At 41.5% G+C, this 18155-nt stretch overlaps 1 protein-coding gene across 1 annotated transcript in view; it reads right to left on the reverse strand.

Annotated features, from left to right (window-relative positions):
• Positions 1-6927: 6927 nt before the first annotated feature.
• The window catches only part of ell (elongation factor RNA polymerase II), a 33349-nt gene continuing 22121 nt past the window's right edge, over positions 6928-18155 (reverse strand). The window contains exons 3-12 of the mRNA XM_034881612.1: positions 16117-16238; positions 14449-14612; positions 13029-13279; positions 12804-12928; positions 10202-10283; positions 8211-8802; positions 7766-7832; positions 7383-7554; positions 7244-7288; positions 6928-7155 (exon numbers count right to left, since the gene is read on the reverse strand). Coding sequence (XP_034737503.1) covers positions 7051-7155; positions 7244-7288; positions 7383-7554; positions 7766-7832; positions 8211-8802; positions 10202-10283; positions 12804-12928; positions 13029-13279; positions 14449-14612; positions 16117-16238 — 1725 coding nt within the window. The 3' untranslated portion in view covers positions 6928-7050. The remainder of the gene's footprint in view (positions 7156-7243; positions 7289-7382; positions 7555-7765; positions 7833-8210; positions 8803-10201; positions 10284-12803; positions 12929-13028; positions 13280-14448; positions 14613-16116; positions 16239-18155) is intronic.

Here is an 18155-nt window from a genome sequence, read left to right on the forward strand (position 1 = left end):
ACCGGTAGCAGGGGACACAGACGTCACTAAAGGGATCGTGATCTCAGCGCGTGGGCCAGCAACACGCACGAGCACGAGCTAGTACACGTCCAACGGCGCGTGAGATCATAGTCGACATCACGACTTTTTCCGCTTTATAACAGAACAAGTTATGTTGGCTGGACATATGTATATTTATAAATTTTTATTAAAGCCGTGATAAAATATTTTTATGCACCCATGGGCTGACTTCCACTTTAATATAGCCAAGTTGCCAGCACATAATCAGGACATAACATACACATTTGTAAGACATTGATAATAACATACTTATTAGTGTAGATTGCACTTGTATGTGATAAGTAAAAATGTCAGCTACATGGGCTGCACAGTGGCTCACAGCTACAGCACAGACATTCAGGCTGTGTGGAGTCACTGCCTGTGTCAGGGAAACTTTACTCCTTGTGCTGTTGTCAAATATTAATTAGGACTTTAATAAAATTCTAAATTTAAAATAGATTTTATATAGATTGTTTAATTGTTTTGTTATTTGCTTTCAGATGAAGACAGAAAGTTTTACTTTCAGATTGAAGCATTTCAACACAAACTAGAAAATGCATTTTCTTTAGAAAAAGTGTGTGAATGCTGACAGCTTAAATTAACTGCAAAGCATTGCTGAATATGTCGAATTCTGATATGCCGTGCTAAAAAAAACTGGAAGCTGAAAGACCAAGACGCTGCATTACCCAAATAAGCTCAGAGCTGAAATGCATTGCTGGAAAAACTGGAAAGTAAATTGAAATACCGCCAAATCTAGAAGGTGACATCAATTGCCTTTAAATGTTCAAAAAAATTATTATTTCTACTTGCATCAGACAGATGAACAGCAGTGCAATACAGCCTATATAAAGAAAATAACTGATGAATGTAAGATGAGATCAAAGAAAAAAATAAGCATAAAACAAATTGATCATTGAAAAACTTTGAAGATTTCCAAAAGCTAAAGTTTAATAGTTCTTACATATAATAGTCAAAAGTTGTGTCACTCATTAACATATTAAATTAACTAGTTAGCTGGAAGTATGCTAAAGTTTTAGAACTTCAAAATGGAGTAGGTTTGAAATGTTTCCCATTGACTTCCATTACTTAAAAAGAAGGCTGAAAAAGAATGAGAAATGAGAAATGAGAAAAAAAATAAATAAAAAGTTGAACCTTTTGACATTTGAGCAGTGTCTGTAGCTGAAAGAATGACAAATGAATGATGAATGCCCTCTTTACATCTACACTAATGAACAGCATGATGCTGGTAGACCTGAATCTGGATCAATGATGGACCAGAACTGATTAAAGTCCTAAATGAGGACTGAGTATTTACAAAAAGTCATAGTTTTGTCCCATACATTTCAACAAAAGGGTTTAAAAAGAAAAACGGTCTTTACATAAAATTAAAAAAACTATAAACGTTCAATCAAGTGGACTGCACATAGGATATATGTTAGAAATAACATTGTGTGAGGCAGGAATAACTCAGTTGGTATAGCAGGCACACATATATAGAGGTTTACCCCTTGACGCAGCGGCCGCGCCCATTCCCCCTCTGTCTCCCCTTTCAAGTCTTCAAATGTCCTGTGAAAATAAGGCATCTAATACTCAAAAGTCATCTTAAAAAATATAAATAAGTCAAAAGTTGGTGCAAGGTCGTAAATCAAGCAACCATGGATGTGTTTTGTCTGACAAACCGTAAGTACAGTACAATGACTCAATGGTGGTTTTCAGATTGAGCAAAGCCTTGTGGATAAGTACAAAACTTGCCATTACTATCAGTACACAATATCAAGAGAGTTGACAGTCTGGCCATTCCGCTCCATACTACTGCAAAGCTGCAAATGACCAAAACTTGAACCATCAAATCATCAGTGATCATTTCCTGATTTCCAGTTGGGTCATTCCCACGCGTCAGTGTCTTATCTTCGTCTCCTCAATGCCCGCAAGTTAATAAACTAACAAATAAATGTGCTGTGTTATGTTGACAGTCATATTCAGCTCGTATTCCTCTGCTCATTCACAGACAAGTTGGCTGATTCATTGTGTCAATCTGCTACTGTTCAAAAGTTTGGAATCACCTGTTATACAGTTTTTAATCATTCCTCCAATAATGGCTATTTTAAGTTTGGGTTAAAATAAAAAAAAAAAAAAAAAACACCAAGTGTATTAATTACATTTGTAATAGTTTTGGTCCCAAAAGACAAAAAAATATATATGATTCGAACTTTCATTTAGTCAGTGTCCCCACAGTGTTGCATTGCAGTATAGAATATTGTTGGAAGCCCAACTAAAGACCTTTAAGAATTTGTTTTCCATCTAAAAAAAAAGGGTAAGTGAGCCTTGATCATTAATAATCCACCGCGGTGCAATTGGGCTCGTAATATTTTAGGAACCCATTTGCGCTCTCTGCAGTCTACTCAGTGGTCAGATGAAACAGGTTGAAACATTGATTTGTCAGTCCTTAGCATGTTCATCTGATATTCCCCGATCCCTTTCCAATAGTGCTAACCCGAGACTAACCATCCATTTCTATTTTGAAGGAACAAGGCGATCAAGAGGACAAAAGAGCATTATATTCAGTTACGCCAAGTTTGTGGGAAGACTGCAGAAGCTGGACAGTTATAAGATTGGGGAAACTGAGATTGATCAGAATTTTCCTTCCTGGCATCTATAAAAAAAACAAAATCGATTTAAACCTAACTAAAACCCTTGTCCCTCAATGAAGTGACTGCAGTTATGTGGCTGGAAATCAGCAGACCCGGTTATTGCTCTGCGATTTCAACACTCACCTCTACACAAGTCTGGGGACACACGTGTGCACAACTAGCGTTGTATGTTCAATTGTCTTCACCGCAAGTACATTAACTAAACTCCGAGAATGCAACAGCCAGACAGTACCAAAAACAACTGACCTATGTTGCACTGCTCTGTCTACACACATGCAACACGCTCCACCATACTGTATTGGTTACCTGTGTGATTTATATTGTGTGCATGTCACATGTTTCCAAGCTGCCAGAGGTCAGAGAGGTTTTTCTCTCAGCACATCAACCTATATGTATAATGCAATTATTAGCTTTTTCTGTCTTTGGATGTAGAGATGTGTGGGTTAAATTGCAAAATTAACCATTTGACTTGAGTCTATTATGAAAAGCCCACATTCCAATTAACACGACTAATTGACTGGCCTTTATTTCAGCCGTGGCCTACATTGTCCCCATTTAAGACCTGACCGGCTCTGTTAGAGAATCTTAATAGAAGTAAACCCCTCTCTGCAGTTTGTTGCAGAAATCCCAGACAAGTAAAACCTTGGAAACACAGATAGGGGGGGGGGGGGGCCTTCTTTGTCTCTCTCTGACATGTGTTTAAGCATGTATATACGCTGCTGTATGTTTTTGAGGCAGCTTGCCACAGTGAACTCTCTGACGGCCCCCCCCCCCCAGCTCCCTGAGCAGTGTTGAGGCCAACATTGGGATAGGAGCCAGTGGCAGCATAGTGGGGCTCAGGCGCAGCTCAGCCAAGTGGAACACAGCCACTATGTAGATTTCTGTGTGTCTTTCACAGTGTGTCAGATTACAGCGAGGCCCGTCCTATCTGTTGCCTAAACTAGAGCATCTTCAGCTCACGCTGCCATGCCAGGGTCATTATTATTGGCTCCACATTTCAGCGCAAGGCAGTCTTGGCAGTAAACATACAGTCACGGGTTATAAGAGGATGATCATTAGTCACAGGCAACACACACACACACACACACAATCCTACAGACCACACAAAAACGCTGAATACTACAAGGAGGGGTTTAACTAACCCTTCTTATTCATTCCCTTGCCAAACTGATTCCAGAGGGTGTCACTAACCATATGTAACAATAACTCCCATGAGAAACGATGCAAACCAGGGAGAGTAGAGGGATCCAAGTGTTTCTATTGAATTTGTTGCTTTTGTCATTTGAACAAAAACAAGGCGTGACAGCACTGTGTGGTGGCTTTGGAAACTAACTGTGAAACTGCTGCCATCTACAGGACACCCCCTTAACTACAGGCCTCAGTGATTGTAAACAAATGTTGGTCCATTCAATGGATACAAAAAATAAATAAAATTAAGCAGCTTCAGCATCTCATTTATAGCAGTTTTATGGTTTGGAGTATCCAGACTTGATGTCTCAGTATGTTTCCTGTGGACAAAAATGACATCTTTAGACTTTTGTCAAAGCCAGAATGTCAAGATATGATTGTTTAACACAAACCAAAGAACTGGTTATATAATAAATATTCTCTATGACAATGTAAGATTTGTGCTAAAAAATAAACCAAAATCTCACCGCCTTATATGCACCAACTAATACTAAAATTAAACTTCATTCCAATAATGGACAGCAACAACGGTTTCAGAATTTCACAAATAAGGATTTTAAAGAATTTTATTGAAACAAAGATCAATTTCAGTCTCAGTCCCAGTCCCTTATGGTTTTCAAAAAGCGTGCTTTGGGTTTCATCGCCAACATTCCTCTTTGCTTATACAGCAGCATGTATATACTCAGAGAAAAGAAAAGAAAAACCTATACAACAGGTCATTTTGGCACAATCAACTCATAACAACGGTACTCCTGTGCTGGCATGTCGTTGCTTTCAAACAGCTCCGCTGAAGCAAAATGGGTTTACTGATGAACTCATTCACAATGGAGTTGGACCGTAATAGAGGAGTAATACAGTAATCATGTCAGAATGTTTCGAGAAAACAAGATACAGTAAGAGAGTTGAAGAGTTGTGTATTCTTGTTAAAAGGTCGCAGTACTGGGCAATGCTGATTCTGGTAACATGACATTCACCACACACACACTTTACGTCCCCGCAGACATCATCAAGTCCCGAATCCAGCCTCAGCCTAGACCCGGCAGGATCGTTGTGATGAGTTGGGAGCATTGGCCTTAATGTAGTGTTTGCACTAGGAGAGTGATATAATCTAAAACCTGGCCTAACATTTAAACACTTAAACCCAGTCATGCAAATCCCATCTGGAGCAAAGGAGCCTCGTTTGACTTCTACCGAGAAAACACTGAATACGTTTCCTGGGTGATAACTTAAGACAAATGAAAATTATAACAGGAAGTAGAGAATACTACGACATATTCCTTTGCCAAGATTTGGTAAAGCGTTCAGTTTCATCCCACTTGGTAAGCACTTTGGTATACATGCTGGTCAGAGCCATGTCGAATTGATAAGATACTAAATTGGGTCGGACTAGGCCTTTGCTTGGCTTTCGATATCCTCGGCAGTTTTTTTTTTTTTTTTTCCTTCAAGTAAAGATACAAAGACTGTCCATTGTAACACATTCATAAAGCATGCACTCTGATGGACAAAGTCATTTGGACAAAACATCCCCCCCCCCCCCCCCAGTAACAGCAAGATCAGGAGAAAAAGTGCTGATTTTTCATATTCACATAAAAAGATCGATATAAGAATCGCATTCGCTGACTTAACTCCACTCGCTTGTTCGTCGGGTTAAGTTCCGATACAGCAGATCTAAATCGTCTTCAGATACGTCTCGACGCTTCTCACGAGTGGAGAGCTGATCTAGGAAATAGATCTCAGGTCAACCTCCGTGAATATCTGACATCACATTTGGAAAGGCAAAAACTGGTCGCAGGTGAGCGCCTTCCTCCTCTGGAGAGGCCTCCGCCTGGGAGATGGTCAAGGATGGCTTCATCTTAACAGTCGTCTCGATGGACTACCACGCGGGACAGCGAGCAGCCAAAACTAAACCATTTGGTATGTTTAAAGACACTGGAAACCCTTTTTAACAATCAAAAGAGGATAATGATGGTAACGTAGGAGACATCAGATCAGTTGATCATGCTTTAAAGATGAAAAGAAAAAGCCTGCAGATCTCCCCCCATCATCTTACAAACACAGAAATACAGGATCTTCTGAAGTGTGATGAAGGGCGGAGCTGGCAATCAGATAACTTTGAATAATTCTATTGCTACAAAAGCCATCATGACCAATGCCAATTAAGAGCTAAATATAGTTTTTGACTGATACAGTATGATGAAGCAGAACTAAGGACCACTGCTGTAGCCGATGAACAAGCACAGCGGTTCGTCACGGCCGAGTGACGTGTTCAAAGAAAACCGACAGCTCAAGAGGGACTGGAAACTTTCAAACATACGCACAGACCTGCGTCTGACTGTGTGCATTTAGATGCCTCTGCTTGATTTAATCAATAGTGATACCATCTGCATCTCTTTAAAAGAGAAAGAAAAATAATTAATGCCAAAAAAAACTGACAATTAGATTGGCAAGGCAGCTTCTGAATAAAATACTGGCTGACATTCAAGATGTGAGGACAGAAAAGAGAGACAGCTTTTTGAGTACTGATATCGAGGAGTGTAAAACAGACTCATTCCCCCAAATTTAAGTGTTAAAAATAAATAAAAAAGAAAAAACAGAAATAACTTCCAAGTTCATAACCATTTGATTCAGCATATGGGGAAAACTGATTTCATTTCTTTGCTCAAAGACATATGAGTTGCATTTGGCATCCAATCTGCAGCTTTCATCTCAGTGCCTGTGCCTGTGCCCCCCCCCCCCCCCCCCCCCCCCCCCCCCCCTTTCCTCCAGGAAAGACTATTTGGATCATCTCCCAAGAAAGTAGAAAAGTTTCCATGTTTGACTCTTTCAGACCTCTGTGCACTATAAGCAGGGTGGGCTGTTGAGAAAAACAAAGCCACACAGAACCTATTCATCATAATGCATTGTAACTACACAGACGGGCCTGGCCACTCTAGGCACAACCCCGTCTTCCAAAAAAGAAATGAGAAAAAAAATAAAAAAAAAGGAAAAGAAAAAGATTGCGTGTCCTGCTTAGCCCTCATTAGAGCCTTTGGCCCCAATGAGGGGAATACTCCTTTCATGGCGTCTTCCATGAGAACATTTTTATTTTTTTTTCGCACAGGCGGAATCCAGAGTTTTCCTTTATCTGCTTGGTTTCCAGAGACAACAGGGAAACAATGTCTACTGACTACTTTTAAAGTTGCTGTTGATCGTACTCGGCAATAAGTCTCTTGATATATGCCAGTTTGTTGTGTAGATATTCACAGCGATTCTTCTCTTGGCTATAGTTTGGATTAGTCTGCAAGGGACATGAAGACAGTCACAATCTGACATCTACTAACATACTTTAAGCCATCAAAATCTGATATAGCAGGACTTAAACTAACCTTTTTTATTTTATGATACTCTTGAAGTATCTGATTGTGGATTGTCTGTGGAGAGAACACAAAAAAAGGTTAAGAGATATGAAAAAAAATGAAAAATAAAAAAAGAAGCAGATTTTTGTGTGTGCTTTAGGAAATGTACCTTGTACTTGTCTGTGCCTTGATGGAGTTGTTTCAGCTCATTGTCGAGCACAGTGAACTGCCGGGTGATGCCCTCTATCCGAGCATGCAGACCCCGGTACTCACTGTACTCTGCGTTGAAATCATTTTTATACCTCTGACGCTGCTCCGCAGAGCCGATCACCGTGTACTTCCTAGGATGGAAATAAGAGAAAGTTACTGAAAAGGGAATTTGGGGGAAAGTAACAAAGTATACATAGCAAGTCAACACTGGCACTTAAGTGAGAGGAACAATGCTTATTACAGGGAGACTTAATGAGAGGTACCAACACAAATCCATGAAATTCCTTTATCCCGGGGGTTTTTAAAAAGTAAAAAACTGAGACAACTGCGTTAAATACTCACAATAAATAGTCTGCCACCTCGGGTGATGACGTAGGAATACTGGTACTGTTGCACATCCCATTTAAATCTGAAAACGGAGTCACGCAGTTAGAAAAAAGGGAATTCATCTGAATAAAAAAAAACAACAACTGGAAAGGCCACACCCATAAAGCATCATTATTAGTTATTGTTTCCACCATTCATCCTCTGAAGATACTATCTGCCAGTTGGACTCACAGGCATGTATTAAGGTTATTTAAGACATAAAGCTAGACAGCAGGTGTCTCTGTTTAATCGGTGAGTCACGTACTCGCTACATGACACATCACCTTCTCATAGTGATGACTAACTGGTGTCCCTCCACAGAAATCGTTATCTGATGCAAGAGCTGTGAAGCAATGTAGTAAATAAGACATTTTGTGCAGGGGAATGGTAGGAGTGATGCGTGTGTTTTTGTTCATCTCACCTGTGCTTTTGTGTGGAATACTGTTGCTTGTGAGGTTTCCTGGGCTCATCGCACAGGCTCGGCTAGGCTCAGGCACACGCTCACCACGACTCTTCTTCTCCTTCTCCTGCACCCTCTCTCTCACCCTCTCCTTGTCTTTGCTTTTCTCCTTGTCTTTATGCTTTTTTGACTTCTTCCTGGACTTGTTGCTGAAGGATGAAGGACTCTTGTCCCGAGGGCCATCGGCGCCTGCGTGTCCAGGAGATGTTGTCGTCGTGCCCGAGAACAACGAAGGAGGTTGGCTCAGCCGCTCGGACACGGCCGTTTCCTGAGAGTCACAATCTCTCCCGTTGTGGCTGGAGTCATTGCTGACATCTGAAAGTGCTTCGAAAGGACGGGGGATGTCCAGCACGGGGAGCTGCTGGGAGCTGGACGTCATGCCGCCGTCTGACATAGAAACCGCCACTCCTGCCTGCGCTTCACCTGCCTCCCCTCTCCCGTTGGAGGAGCTGAGCTTGCCATTAACAGTGGCTGTTACAGCTTTGCTGGCGAGATGCGATATCCTGGGCTTTTTGTTGGCAAGAGGGTCGATGAAGTCGGCAGGGGGCCGTTTCTGGCAAAGAAAATAGTTTTAGCAGCAGAACCTGAAATTGGGGTTTGATATGAATTCAATTCACCTTAGAAAGAGTAAGAAAAAAAAATGCAATCATGGTCTGAGCAAACAAAAATAGTTTGAAGAGTGGATGACAAGGGAGTTTACAGAGAAGAGGATCTACTACAAGCAGATGGATGAAGAAAGCAACACTGAGGAATAAGAAAGAGCAGCACAAAGAACAGGATGACTGTGCGGTCTTTTTTTCTTTTTTTTTTGACAATGCCAGGGATTTAATTACAGGCCCTGTTATACCCAGCCCACACTAATGTCTGTTTGGGAGGGGCTGACCCAATCACTGTGTGTTGGGTCTAAAGAAATAAATAAAACTGCTATGTATGACACACAGAGAGACAGAGACAGAGAGAGAGAACAAAGTGGGACTGAGGTCCACAGTCCCACTTCAGATGAAAAAGATGAAGAGATTTTAGATTTTATTTCCGTATTCCAGAGTAAACGGAAAACCTTTTGAAAAAGCTAGTTATTTTTGCATTTATAGTTTTTTGTGTGGACATGGGCTCGCCCAGTTTGCCTTGCAGCTCTCCCTAATCCATCTCCCACCTATCTGAGGTTTACACACAGCTTTACCAGCTGTGGTGCTCTTTTTTTAGACCAATGAATCTAAATGAGAGTCTAGATACTGTTTCCTTGTGTACTGCGTTTACTGAGGGAGGGAGCGGAAACGAAGGACCATACATACAGGTGTCTGAGGTGAGAAGAATCTAAGAGGAAAGAGCTATTAATATAAACAGAGCAGCTCCTCCTTCCTCTACCTAATGGAAGTGCAAACAATGGGTAAACTTGAGAGTCTGGGCTGACCTAAAAACAGAGCAGCAGCACAAGAAATATGAAAAATTGAATTATGCAGTGGCTTTCACTAAAACAAAATGTACCGGGGGGTGGGGGGACTGTTTAAAGGTTCTTGCAGAGCTCAAAACAACAATTGGTAAGTAATTCTGTTCAACTGGAACCAGTTAAGAAAACATGTACTTATGTGCATATGAAATTGACTGAAAAGACAGAGAGGAATCAGAAGTCAGTTTGGAGGGAGCCAGATGATTTAGAAAACCCCTCCTGGGTAAATAGCAGAAACCAGCAGGCTGCAGGGACGACCCAGTTAGCAGGCTGTGGGAAGAAAAGGTGGAACGTTCCCCTACCATTTCTAGTGGACCAGCTCAAGGCATACACGCAGTTTGAGAGCTCAGTAACTGTCTAGAAATTACTACTGAAACTCTGAAATAAACACTTAAAAGTACTTGAAAGTCATTAACATTACACAATTGAGAGCAGAGTGGAAACTTAGGGATAAAGGACGTGTGTGGGAGTGAGAGAAAGACAGAAGAGCAAACAGGAAGCTCACCTGAGATGGCGAGCTGCTGGCCAACTCTTTGGGCGGGCTCTCCAGTGGAGGGGCAGAGCTGTTCTGGGCCTGGCTCTGTTTTCTAAGAGTGAACACATGCATGTATGAACAAATGCACACAAAAATAAATAAAAACAGGATGTAATTTCTGCAGAATTTAAACTGTACACTGCATACCATCGCTGTACGAACACACTTCATCTGTCCAACTACCGGTTGAGGTAAACAACATTTCCATCTGCACTAATGCAGCAACGTCAGAGCCTTTAACTACAGTGTATCCGACTGTTCATCCAGTGCAAATGTTGCTTACTGGTTTGACCAACACAATAAAAAAAAAATAAAAAACTAAAGCCATCATGGCGATTTATACCCTTTGAGCTTGAAAATACTCAAGCAAAAATACTAGCTACATAGCTGCCCGTGACAAACTTATTCTACAGATGTATGAAGACATTTAAAAACACAGCCACAGTTACAACAGTTGATTTGTAAAGCTGAGAGGGTAGCCATGACAACAGAGAAAATACGGGCCTACTTGACGAAGCAACACTTTACCATAACCACACACTTCATGTTCAAAAACTGACAGAAAAAAACTTCAATATCAAATCTGTTTACCAGCTTCATACCAGTTTAATAGTCCAATTCTGCTGTACATTCTTCTCTACAGAAGAATACAAGATTGAGAAAGTGGTATGAGACTCATGTTTGGGAGGTTTACTACACAACGCGCACAGTACAACGCTAATTGCATGTCATTCGATGGGATCAGGGACGTCCTGCACTACTTGTTTTCATACTACTCCATCCCCGACCCCTTCCACAGGAGGCTTGAGTCACTAGGAGTGATTATGATGCACTAAACTCTGACCTCATTATGTACCAGAATAATCTGTCAAACAGGAGAAGTGTCAAAACAAAAGATTGGTGCCAAATAACAGCTATCCAACCAAGATAAATAGTGCTTAACCAACTCATGCATAGAATTTACCATGGCTTGGCAAATTCTATGTATGACAACCATCCCGTTGATCCGGTCTTGTTTTAAAACATTATATTTACACATATTTCAGTATGCTTGCTGGATCAGACAGTTCCAGCTCTGGTTTAAAGATTTACCGCACAAACAAAGAAGCCACTGCCACAAACAGGACATGCCATAAGCACTTTGCACATGCAGAGATGCTGCTGTCACAGTGGATGACATTATCAGAAGGGGGCAGTTGGGTACACCAAGTCTAGTCAATTCCCCACCCTAGTTCAATGAGAGAGAGAGAGAGAGAGAGACAGAGAGAGAGTGTGTGTGTGTGTGTGTGCGTGCAATCATGCATGCGGTGGGGACAGATAGCCTGAGCTACGAGCGAGACAGCAGGCCCAACGATATGGCTGAACCTTGGACGGGCGCCACCTCACACACGAATCAGCATGTGCTGGAACACTGTTGCATCACGTGCGTTCCGGTTGTGCTACTCTTGCGTGACTGACTGCATTAGCTCAAAACTCTAGACGAGCTTGGGAGGGCAAGGTGGTATTAGGTGGGAGGCTATTAGTCAGCTGATAAACTCACAAACAGAGCTCGAAGTATAGTTAAAAGTGAGAGACACGGATAGGGAGCAAGTGTGTGTTAATAATCCGACAAAATACAAGCATGCATACACAGAAATTACACTGAGTGGGCAGAAATAAATTAAATCCAATGACATAGTAATAAATAAATAAACACTAACTATGGGAATTTTAGTTCGGGAATTTTAGTTTCCTTTATATGTAGCTGAATAAAATACAAAAAATAAACCACACATTTCAAAAACCCAATACAACATGAAACATACCATCCGTATACAAAGTCCGTAGCAGTCTCAAAAACTAACACTTCAGCCGTTTCAAGCATTTACCCGCAGGTAAAACTAAGCTTATGGAGAATAAGAGCTATTCTTGAGTCCACTACATAAACACAAACTGAGCACTGGAGCAATTCTGCCTGGTGTATATTTAGCTTGCTTTTCCTTAGTGTCCCAGATCCTCAGAAACCAGATTTTTCCACTGGGAAGAGGGCCAGCAGCTCATGCTGTCAACAAACACAACACTTAGACAAAATTCAGTAGAGCACACAGAAAACTTCCTGTGGATGCACAAAAACACACCTGCCAGTATAACAAATAGCACAGGTGGGATTTACACAACCATAGCTCACCTATTACATAATTTGCACACAATTCAATCCAAGGCAGCCTTGTATTTCCTTGTGTGTGTTTTTTACCTGAGGCTAAAAAAATATCATACACCACAATCTCTATTGGTTATGTACCAAGATATTAAAAAATGGAAATATTTTGCACACATAGTTGTCAGTCCATTTCCCTACAAAGCTTGGCAGCTCTACAATCCTTACATACCAGAGCCATCACCCTCTGGCCTCACCCTCGCCACAGTGTCAACACAACAACAAAACAAGGTGATTTGCAGCGTCACAAATCCGTAAAACTTAAGAATAGTCTACCCAGCTAAAGCAAATATTAAAAAGAAAAAGAAAAAAGAAGCATCATCAGAATACGGTGATGGGTGGGTTTAAAGTAAGAGTGATCCACATCTGACGTACTTAAACATGATTCTCTTAAGAAGCTGCTGGTCTCCTTCTGTGTAGCCTGGCCAGTCCTTCTGAATCTCCTTATACAAAAAGTCCTTCAATGTGAAGGTGTTGTCTTTCCCATTCAGGTTTGCCACCTAGGAAATGAGAAAGAGGCATGGGTAAATCTACTTGCCCCTGCAGTTGGTGAGAGGCAACAGAGGGCAATAGGTGTGTGTGTGTGTGTGTGTGTGTAACCTGTTGCAGGTGGCTATCCAGGGAGTCCTTGTCTAATGGCAAGAGGCCATCTTTCTGCAACCTCAGGATCAGCTCAGGCTTCTTGTAAGGCTTGAGGGCCAGCAGGTGTGTGAGGCGCTCCCGGAGCGGCCTGTGCTGAGCTGTGCCCTTCTTTAGCGTGTTGCTAGAGATGATGACAGGCCGAGATGTCCTCCGCAACGGGGCGATGTCTGAGAGGCCAGGTGCCGGTTTCCGGATCTGAACCTTCTTACCTGAGGTGTGGAGAAGTTACAGGCATTAGCGAGTAGACATCAGAGTAGTTGGATAAGGAATAGTATTGTCCGTTTGATCACAGTATTTTCTTTAAACACAGATACCAAAATATTCTATTTCATAATTGACAATTTTGTTCATTTACCTTACCAAATACTTTGTTAGGATGGTCGTTCTAAAGAAAAGACAGTTTATACCGTTTACATAACTGACAATTTAAAAATAACAGGAGGAATTTAGTACTACAATCTAGCAGTGAAACCAGTGATTGTAGAAAAGCACTTAAGTGACTTCTCGACTAGAAGCCAATACTTGTTTGTTTTAAGAACAAAAAATATAATCTCAGCCAGAAATATACTTATGTCTGTCAACATCTTTTTATCTTAGCGACTGATAATGGCTGAGGGAGCTTGCTGATGACTCACAATAGATGTATCATGTACTGATCTTTACTGCTGCCACCATCCACCCAAACTCACCGTTCATTACAAACATCAGCTATCCTCACTGTCTCCCACAGACCTTTTTTTTCCCAAGTTGAATCTTGTGTTGCCTGCTACTGAGTCCGAAACACTGTTTGGCTCCACAGCACACACGGAATAAACCATTTTTGACTCACTGCAGAACAGTGAATAGTCTTGCACTTTTTTGCAGGCACTGTGGCAGGACTGCTGTAGTTTTCAACTGCGCTGGAGCACGATGTGGTTTATTTTGCCGGGCAGAGACCAAATCAAGAAGTCAGAAAGTTGATGAGTTATGCCCAGTGATAATTCTGCCAGTGTGCATTTAAAATCACATACCGTATGTGGGTTTAGAGAGAAAGAGGATCAGTTTGCAATAAATGTGGCGCATTAGCTAACCATTGAGGAAGCAACCACCATCAAATTCAATAAAGTCCTGGTTACTGATAAGGCGTACTGGCAGTGTGCTGGCCCTCTGCCATTCAGCCCCAGACCCAAACAACCTGTCTGGTGCCAGCAGAAAAAAGCTACGCAAACACATGGACCATTTGGCTGTTTGAAGGGTACAGAAATTATTCCAGTCTCTTGATGCTCGTTAACCCCCATCACCTTTAAAATGGGAATAGCTCTTTTCCCATCAACCAAAAGCCGAGTTATTAAATACAGGTCTTTTCAGGTCCATGTCTGTCTGTCCCGTGTTTCCTCACCTACATATCTTCCCCCAGGCTTGATGACGATAGCACTCCTACTGCGAGTCTCCTCTTCAACCTGGGCCATATTTTCCCTGGCCTTCTGGTAGGAGTCATCTGTGGCACATACTGTAATCTTGTCCTGGATCCCACCCAAACAATCCAGCTGAATACTCCCTTCACTGCCAAAACAAAGAGGAGATAATGAGAGAGGAAGACGGGGATAAAATGACCAGAAGCTTCAATTGAAAGAGAATGGAAAAGACTGGATGGGAATCTATTTATTTTGAAGGTGCTATTTGATTAGTTTGACAGCTATTTGCAGTAAACAGGAAATGTTATATGTTAAACAAATGTTATATTTTAGGACATACCCCTACAAGTTAATTCTCAGCATTTACCTTAAATCTCTCACTATTTGCAACGATCTACAACCCTGAGGGCACAGATATAATTTTTTACCTTTCCATCCAACAGTGGGTTCAAATCGTAAGACTCACGCATCAAATCCAATTCTTTCCTAACTTTCCAGGTCTCTTTGATTCCCCTCCACGTCTATGAGGAATGGCAGAAAATGAGACGGTGCTGGCGCACTCAACGGAAGCTGAGTCATTTGGGCTTTAGGTTTGAACTCAAGGTTGATTAGGACCCAGTCAGGTATGTGGATAAATACCACCTGACCCACTTGTTAAAAATATTTTCCGAATAATGGGGTCAGAGACTTGAGAGTCATATTGGCAGAAGATTGTTGTTCCGCAGTCCGTTTTTCTACTTCCTTCCCCTTTGACACTAGCAAATGTTTGCATGTTAGGCCAGAGAAAGTGTGCAGAACAAGTTGAATGGGCTTGATGCAGAGACGGGGATATAACCACACCATAAGCAGGTGTTGTGTCATTGCCACTGCTACGACACACAGAGTCAACACAGCGAGAGCAAGTACTACAAATATTAAAGTTAATGTTTTTGAACACTTAGTCATTTACCCTGAAGATATATCAAAAGCAAACTGCATGTGTTACTTCTGTTCTGAACAACTCTGTTCTTATTTTGCAACTGGGCACAATTTGCAAAACTCAATTTTGGAAGCATTATTAGTATAAGGGCCAGTTTTGACTGGATTTTATCCCGTGTTACTTACCTGTATCACCCCTCGACATCCGTTTTATTGAAAATAAATGGGGAAGTATTTTATTTTCCTGTGTAATGCTAATACACCTCAGGATTGCATCTTTCCATTTAGTAGCTGCTACTTGGAGCCCAAGTCCTGATATTGTTCATCAGGGAATCACTGAGAAGATTGTTGATTTACCTCAGATCCTAACTATGATAAACAAACAGATTGCCTAATTTGTGTTACTGCAAAAGAAGAATTGGTTGCCCATCTAACTATAAAGAAACCTCTGTGTGTCTCTTTCAAACGATCCGGCATACGCAGCGCAGCACGGCATTGTACAAGCCTCTGTACTTAGCGACTTTGTAGCTAGATTTAATAACGTTACAGACTCCCTTAGCAACTTTTGCTAAAATATAGTGACTTTCTGTGGAAGACACTCGCCAGTATTGTTACTGGTGAGCGTCAGCTCTGTCACTTGTGAATAAAGAACAGCAGCGAGCCTACGCGCAATGCACTGCACTAGTTTGATAAAAGAGGAGTGGAAGTGGGTGCGATTGAGCGTTTGCTTTCACCTGGTGATGTACTGCTGGATGCAGTCGAAGCTGCCCTGGGGGTTATCTCTGCCCACATGGGACAGGTAGAAAGTAAACGTTTGCAGTTCACTGGAATTTTCTGACCGTGGTATTGAAATTTTCTGTTGAAGACAAAGAAAAAAACATCAACATGAAATATCCCTGTTCTTAATTATTTGGTGTCAGAACAAGGCCTCATAGCGTTAAAATCCGTAGACTTGGACACTATTTTTGTTTCACACATTCAGAATTGCCTCTCTTTAGAAGACTTAAGAAGTGGCGTTAACAACTGTCAACTAACCTTTCATTAGACAGCTGCAAGATAACTTGTTTACATGGAACAAATAATTAAACAAGTGACTACTGGGATGCACATGCCGATAAACTACATTTTGCACTTAGGCACTTGGTGAAAATGGTTAACATGTCAATGCAGTTGAAATAAGGCATGTTAGTAATCTTCTTGGAGAGAAATCTAAAAGAGAGAGGGCGACACTGACAAATAGCCTTGCCACTTGAGTCTACCTGATTCCACCATACCCTTTCATTAGGATGGGTGTTCACATGCATGCACTTGACAAGTCCTGGAGAGAAAACACCAGATGAAAGTAGTTAAGACTAGTGGCAAGGCCAGCCAGGTAAGGTTTCAACAAGAACGTGGCAGGCGGACAACCTGCTCAGCTCTGTTTCAAGTGCATGAATTCAAGTGACTGTGCATCAGACTGAGCCAAGGTAACTAAAGATGGATGTATAAGAGGGTTTTGGATCCCCAGTAAAGATCCTCCTGACCAGTGAGCAGCTCATTGCGACTGACCTAACCTAACCTAGAATAGAGGCTCAGCTTGGCTTCTTTGTCAGTGCTGGGACTGATATGCGGTCAGACTGTAGGCAGCTCAATTCTGTTTACCAAATGTCCCAACACGTGTGAAGGCTGCAGGTGGCCGGCTATAAATAAATACAGTGTCCTATATTTGCCCTCCTTGAAGACCCGTGCTCTTAGTTATCCATAGTGATTCAGTATAACATAACACACACACACACACACACACACACACACACACACACACACACTGCCTCGGCTGCAGTCTCAGAACCCATCGGCTATTGTCTGTTGACAATTTTGCTTTTTTTTTATATAAATGATTTATCTCCATTATCTGCAGATATCTGTTTATAGAGATATAACTATTGACTGGATCTAAAACACCTGCAAAAATACTGTAAGTCCTGGCCCGGATATCAGTTATCCAGATATTTGCCGGCTACACCGGAACCCCAAAAATATTGTCTGTTGCCCCCGGAGACAGAATAGTCACAAACCACAACGGGCAGACAATTATTTTTACTCCATGAAAAGTACAGTTTCTAATGAAAATGGGTCATCGAGTGAAAGTGGTGTTTGGCGTCTCCCCCCCAACATCTCCTTCCAGGTAACAGTTGTGTTCAGGGTTAATGGCAGCTGCCTGGAAGGTGACGCTGGAAGCAAAAAACACCATTGAGCGGTGAAAGCTGACACTTTGTCTTTAGTGCGTGGTTATGTTTTTACTATGCATTTAGATTACACAAGAGTATGTGTGCACTTTGCCATTAAATAGCTTGCGTCAACAGCCATTCACAAAGTTTTATGTACTGTATATAAAAAGGTAAGTTTGGATGTGATGTATTGTGTGTTCAATTTTCAGAGCTTGAAATTTTACGTCCACGTGTTTGTGGTTAAGGACCCCCCCCCCCCAGGAAGGACTAAAAACCCCTAAGTAAAAATCTATTTAACTTGCCAATTAAAAACCGTGCATGCAACAGCATTAGTTGAAGTGTTTATCAGAGCTTCATGAGCTTTAGGCTGCTGTTGCCACAAAACCAAGACAAAACAGAGCAATGGAAAAAAGGAAGAGAGCACACTTTAAAAAAGTAACTGACAATGAAACAAACTCTCTGCAGCCCCTTCATCTTTTTTTCTACCTAAGGTTGGAAGTAGATTTCAAACAAGTGTTCAGTTTTTGCTGTGACTTCTGCTTCTTGTTCTCCTCCAGCAAAACGTG

The sequence above is a fragment of the Etheostoma cragini genome, chromosome 9 (assembly GCF_013103735.1).
Source record: "Etheostoma cragini isolate CJK2018 chromosome 9, CSU_Ecrag_1.0, whole genome shotgun sequence".
NCBI classification, from domain to species: domain Eukaryota; kingdom Metazoa; phylum Chordata; class Actinopteri; order Perciformes; family Percidae; genus Etheostoma; species Etheostoma cragini.